The sequence below is a fragment of the Elephas maximus genome, chromosome 6 (assembly GCF_024166365.1).
Source record: "Elephas maximus indicus isolate mEleMax1 chromosome 6, mEleMax1 primary haplotype, whole genome shotgun sequence".
Classification (NCBI taxonomy): domain Eukaryota; kingdom Metazoa; phylum Chordata; class Mammalia; order Proboscidea; family Elephantidae; genus Elephas; species Elephas maximus.
Genome location: NC_064824.1, coordinates 71,185,968 through 71,191,979, shown reverse-complemented (window position 1 = coordinate 71,191,979; position 6,012 = coordinate 71,185,968). Strand labels below are relative to the sequence as shown.

Sequence of the window (6,012 nt, the reverse complement as noted above, 5' to 3'; positions counted from 1 at the left end):
TTGATCGTTATTTGTTGATGAATGAGTAAATGAATGGAAAGATAATTAACAATACCTAATTAAGTTCAAGGTTCTTCTCCAGTTTATAACTCAGGGATGCTGTGACCTGCTCATCTAACACCACACTCTTCTCGCATGTAGGACAAATAAAGAAAATTAAGAGGACTCAGAAGCAAGAGAAGTAATACATTTCAGGTTGACAGCTGAAGGAAAGCTATTCAATGTAGGAGTTCATTTTGCCACACTGTATATTCCATGCTAATTTTTTTTATTATTATAAGCACAATTTGACTAGAATGACACTTCTTTTAATTTTCTTACACTGTTAGTCATTGACCTGCATTCATATCTTTCTTAAAAGGAAATGCTATTGAATTCAGGAGACGTCTAGTAACCTGCATAGTATTCGAAAATTGCTGGGAAAGCTTAGCTCCTGTGCACTGTGCCAGTGACCTTGCTAAGCAGGTATGTTAACCACTTAAATGTATAATTTTCTACAGGCGCTTTGGGTAAAAACATTCTTTCTTCTTTTTCACGTTTTCCAGCAAACCTCATTATCCTTCTTGTGACCCTGTAGGCATTTCATTTTCTTTTGGCTTGTTTGCAAGTTTTAAAATATTAACTGCATCTCTTGCCTCAGGACGGGTCACTTGTCTACTATATATTTTTAGAGTGTGAATTCTTTTACTTCACCATCGCTACTTTGAATAATGGAGTTTAACATGTTTTCAAAGAGGCCAGACATAATTAAAATCTCTTACCTTAAGTACAGTAGTAGTTATTCTCATTTGGAAGACCAAAAAGAATATACATCAAAGAGTATACACTGATTTTGAATAATGTTGAAACTAAATTAAAATAAGGTCAGAAGATGTTATTCACGATGGAATTGAGGGAAGGGAACTGTCTGTCATCAAGAGTTCTGGCTTTGTATAGTAAGATAGTAGTAAACAAGCAATTATTCAGATAAAGCAAGGATGCCCAAGGAATGCACTATCAGCTTCATTCTTATCTTTTTTAAATTACCCAGGAAAGGAACAATATATAAGGGTAAAAACTTGGCAGCTGATATTGAAGTCCATGAGATAATGAAATGTTGAATAATAATGACTTCAAGCAAATTTATTCAATAAATATATATATACATTTTTATTGTCTAGTAATGTCTAGGTATTGTGCTTGACTCTGAGTGGGAGGCATAAAACTGAATAAACAATGTTCCTGTCCCCGAAGACACTGACATATTATATAAATGAACACAGAATGCTTTACCATTCCTGAACATGGGCTTTAATTGTAGTTTGTTAAAAGGGATTACAGCAGGAATTCTCAGGGCCCTGAAATACATTAATGGACACTTTAATCACTTGAATGGGGCATATTATGCTGTGTTTCTTAAACTTATTTGAACATAACATTCTGGTTTTTATTTCTTGCTTTGCAGTTGTGTTTTGTTTTGGAAGAACTGCTTGTGAACGTGGGACATTAGTATGGTCTGGAACACATTCTGGAGAATACTGACTTGTTAAGAAATGGAGACACGTCTGGAATTCAAAGAATTTTGGAAATTTCTTCAAATATTTACTAAGTGCTTAAATCAGTATCCACTAAGAAATGGTATGAGGTTCTATATCAGGCAGTTTAAAAATACAGTGCCCTTTCATGGCAGCATTACTCATAATAGCTAAAAAGTGGAAATAACCCAATGTCCATCAGCTAATGAATGGATAAGCAAAATGTCATATATCTATAAAACGGAATATTATTCACCCATAAAAAGGAATGACATGCTGTGTATACTACAACATTGATGAACCTTGAAACATTATGCTAAGTGAAAGAAGCCAGACACAAAAGGCCACATATTGTATGTGATACTGTTTATATGAAATGTCCAGAACAGGTGAATCTATAGAGACAGAAAGTAGATTAATGGTGCCAAAGCACTGGTGGTACAGTGGTTAAGAGCCTGCCTAATAACCAAAAAAGGTTGGCAGTTCAAATCCACCAGGATCTGAAACCCTAGATGGCAGTCATATTCCCTCCCGTAGGATCGCTGAGTCAGAATCGACTGTATGGAAACGGGTTTGGTTAGGCTTTAAAGGGCTGGGGAGGGGGAAAATGAAGAACGACTGCTAATGTGTATGGGGTTTCTTTTAGTGGTAATGAAAATGTTCTGGAATTAGATAGTTGCACAACCATGTGAATATACTAAAAACTACTGAGTTATATTCTTGAAAAGGATAAATTTTATGGTATGTGAAATTTATTTCAGTTTTATATACTGCCTCACCATATCAAATGTTCAACCTTCAGATATTAGAGAAATTGAGAACAACACAACCATTTCTTGTCAACGATTGTATTTAATGAAGATACTAGATATTATTTACAAAAGATATACATACATACAATTCCTACACATTAAATGTAGCCTAATTATGAAAACAGGAAAAAATGTACTCCAAAATTACATACTAAATAAAATAAATAAAAAGCAATTATTTGGCACAATATCTACTATATAGCAAATAAATAACTCTATACCATTGATTGAATGAACTATTTACAGTCTATTTGAAAGTGCAAAACAATTGCTGAAAATTAAGATATTTATAATAACATTGAAGTCCAGAAAATATTTTTTTTTTTCATCAGTAACAATAATTTGTAGCCAATAGTAAAGATTTTTAATGCCCAGGAAAATATTTTAATTTTGAAAAAAATGTTTTGTGCATATTGTGCTCTTCTGAAATGTTAGTTTCCATCTTAACGCTGGCAATTTTAAGAACCTTGGAGTTTCTTATTGGAATTCTTACGTATGTAATCCTGATTTGTAAATATTAAAAAGTTACATTGTAAACATAAATATTACTCTATCATTCAGAAATTACAGACCAGTCCTTCCTAAGTTACATAAAAAGCCATAATATTGTATAAGTAATGTGGTCAGGTTCTATTTCTTTCAAGGTAAGACTATGAAGATGGACAAATACAACCAATAATTTGGATCTATACAAATTCCTCAACACCTTTAAAAACCCCACACTCCAAATCTTGAATCAAAAATTGTGGAACTATATTACCACTGATGTATCCAAATCAATTCCATTTGTCACACATTTTATCCTGTAAACATTCTTAGAAAAAAATGTCAGGGGTTGATTCTTCTCTTGACAGTGGTATTACTACCAAACTCTTCCTGTGGGCCTTATTTTTTATGTTTCAGCAAAGAAGATGGCACAATTAGAAATGAAATAGGGTGACTACAAACTGGGGATTACTAAGCTAGAGTGTGCAAGCTTTATGCAAGTCAAATAATTCCTTCTCTCGTCATGTAGCTGGAAGCAGGATGCAGCCCTGAGATGTCTCAGGGTGTGTTTTTGCTTGTTTTGTGGAATTCTCTAGTGGCAATACAGTCAGTAGTGGCATAAATGGCATTTTTAACAGATTGTGAACTGGAGACAAACCATTGTTCTGGGCACTTTAAATGTCTATGGCCGACGAGGCTCTAATCTATGTGACATCTGTGATAAAGTTCTCTGGTTGTCAATCACATTTAATTGCCGTACATAACTCCGGACATCCTGATGGTTCTTATTAGCTTGAGCTGCATCAGGATCTGTTGAAAGAGGTAAAGAGCATTATTGGCACTGCACACTATGTGCAGTTAAACTACAGCTTTATTTTCTCTAACTGTTTATTACATTTATCATAGATTCCTGGGTTCCATTCGGTTTTTCAACATACCGCATTCATTGAAATTTTTCTGCTTGGTTCTTATAGCTCATCCCCTGTCCACACTACCCCCAATTTTCTTTTCTTCCCTGGAATTACCTCTTTTGATCATTTTCCTTTGTATTACACATTATAAATGGCATATATATATATATATATATATATATGTATATATAAAGCATCAGCCTGATTGTGCCTGGTTACAGATTATAATTGTTTTCCCATACCAACCCACCTCTGTGTATCACAAAGCATGCCTCCTTGATAAGGACTAATGGCGGAAGGTATGGTTTTCATTTGCTTCTGACAAAAGCACTTAACACCTGGGCCAAACTGAAGCAAGACAGTGAGACTATAAAGCCCTGACTCCCCTCTTTACTTACATACAATCTATAGTTTTGCTACCTTCCACTTTAGCTTGTCATTTCAAGCCTGGCCTGACTTGGTTCATGTACCAAAGGGTTCCCTGTCCATAGAGGAAATGCATCTTTTATGTTCTTAGAGGCCGCCCATAGTCAGAAACAAAACTCTAACTTGCTATTGTTATTAGGTGCTGTCGAGTTGGTTCCAACTCGTAGTGACCTTTAGGACAGAGTAGAACTGCCCCGTAGGGTTTTCAAGGAGTGGCTGGTGGATTTGAGCTGCCGACCTTTTGTTTAGTAGCTGAGCTCTTAACCACACCACCTGGGCTCCAAACCCTAACTAGTGGGCAGAAATGACGGCTTCTGCTAGACCTTTGATTCTGTGACTCTGCTTGTTTTGAACACCGATGCCATTCTGTTCTGATCCACACTCCAAGCAGGTGAGCAACCAAAACTCTTGTTATAGCTAGGTAACGTCTAGTCAGCCCCTGACTCATGGTGAACCTATGCACGTCAGAACAAAATGCTGCCCTACCCTGCACCATCCCAGTGATAGGTTAGGGACTGAACCGTTGTGATTCACAGGGTTTTCACTGGCTAATTTTTGGGGGTAGATCTCCAGGTCTTTCCTCCTAATCTGTCTTAGTCTGGAGGTTCTGCCGAAACCTGTTCAGCATCACAGCAACGCGCAATCCTCCATTGACAGACGGGTGCTGGCTGCGATTGAGGTGCATTGGCTGGAATTGAATATGGGTCTGCCACATGGGAGGTGAAAATTCTCCTACTGAATCACCAATACACCCGAAGCTCTACGAGAAGTTAACTGGTTTCCCTACGACCAGGACTGAAAGAACAATCAGGTGTCCACAACCCTACACAGGGAATAGACACGTATGAGGAATGCCAAATTTGACAGTGAACTGGAAACACAGGTTCCTTTGGAAGTGACTGCTTAGGTTCTGCATGTTGCTGCCACCTGGGAATCTGTGCCCAGAGCTGCCAGATTTTCCTGTTTTTCTAAAGAAATTGGAAATCTGGATTTCTTTCCCATGAATTCCCCCAATTTTTAAATGGTGACATTATTTCAAAGTAAAAGGGAATAATGTCTCAATGTTTAAAAACAAAAAAAGTTGCTGCAGAGTCGATTTGACCTCACAAAGCCTGCCGTGGACCTGTGAGCCACCTCTGTCCCCTGGATCACTGGTGTGGGGCATCTTGTCTAGGATAGTGGGAAAGGCCAAGCCAGTATGGACTCCAGATCAGTGCTCTGCCCACCATGGCACACTGCTTTCTGCAGTCCATCTGCTCCTCTCAGATCCACACCCCGCTCCCAAAGACAATCCGAATGCCATCTGCATTGGGGTGCAGGGGAGGGTTGCAGGTCTGAACACAGAAAAGCAGGGGGAAGATGCAAAGGCCCTACTTGCTGTAAGAAGAAATTCATCAGTATAATTATCGCATATATATAATAGCACACTGAAGGACACATTGTGTTTAGTTTCCTTGCTTCTCACTGGCGGTACATGTACAATATACTGTAATTACATGCTACACAGTCCCACATGTTTATCTATTCCTATAGCTTTATCTATAGATTGTTGACTTCAGAGCTGAGCAGCTGTTGTTTACCAGCAGTTACTGATAACTTCAACAAATGCAGTGAGGACTTTGTAAGTATTTTTTTTCCCACATCTCCAGAAGAAGATATAGAAGAATTAGGATTTACTTCCAAAGAGGCTTATGGAACAAAGCATATTTTATTGTGGCTCTTTGGCTCGTGGGCTTCTAAAGGCTATGAATCCTCTCAAAATTTTGCATATAATTTTAGCTATTTCCTGGACCATAATGAAGGGTCATGGATTCTAGATTTTAAAACCCTGTTGTAGACAGATACCATTCATATATTCTTGTA

General features: G+C 37.5%; 1 protein-coding gene across 11 annotated transcripts in view; it reads right to left on the bottom strand.

The window, feature by feature from the left end:
• Window positions 1-2,615: 2,615 nt before the first annotated feature.
• The window catches only part of RAPGEF4 (Rap guanine nucleotide exchange factor 4), a 348,490-nt gene continuing 345,093 nt past the window's right edge, over window positions 2,616-6,012 (bottom strand). For all 11 annotated transcript variants that reach the window (XM_049887444.1, XM_049887446.1, XM_049887443.1 and 8 more), the window contains one exon: window positions 2,616-3,622. In XM_049887444.1, coding sequence (XP_049743401.1) covers window positions 3,495-3,622 — 128 coding nt within the window. In that variant the 3' untranslated portion in view covers window positions 2,616-3,494. The remainder of the gene's footprint in view (window positions 3,623-6,012) is intronic.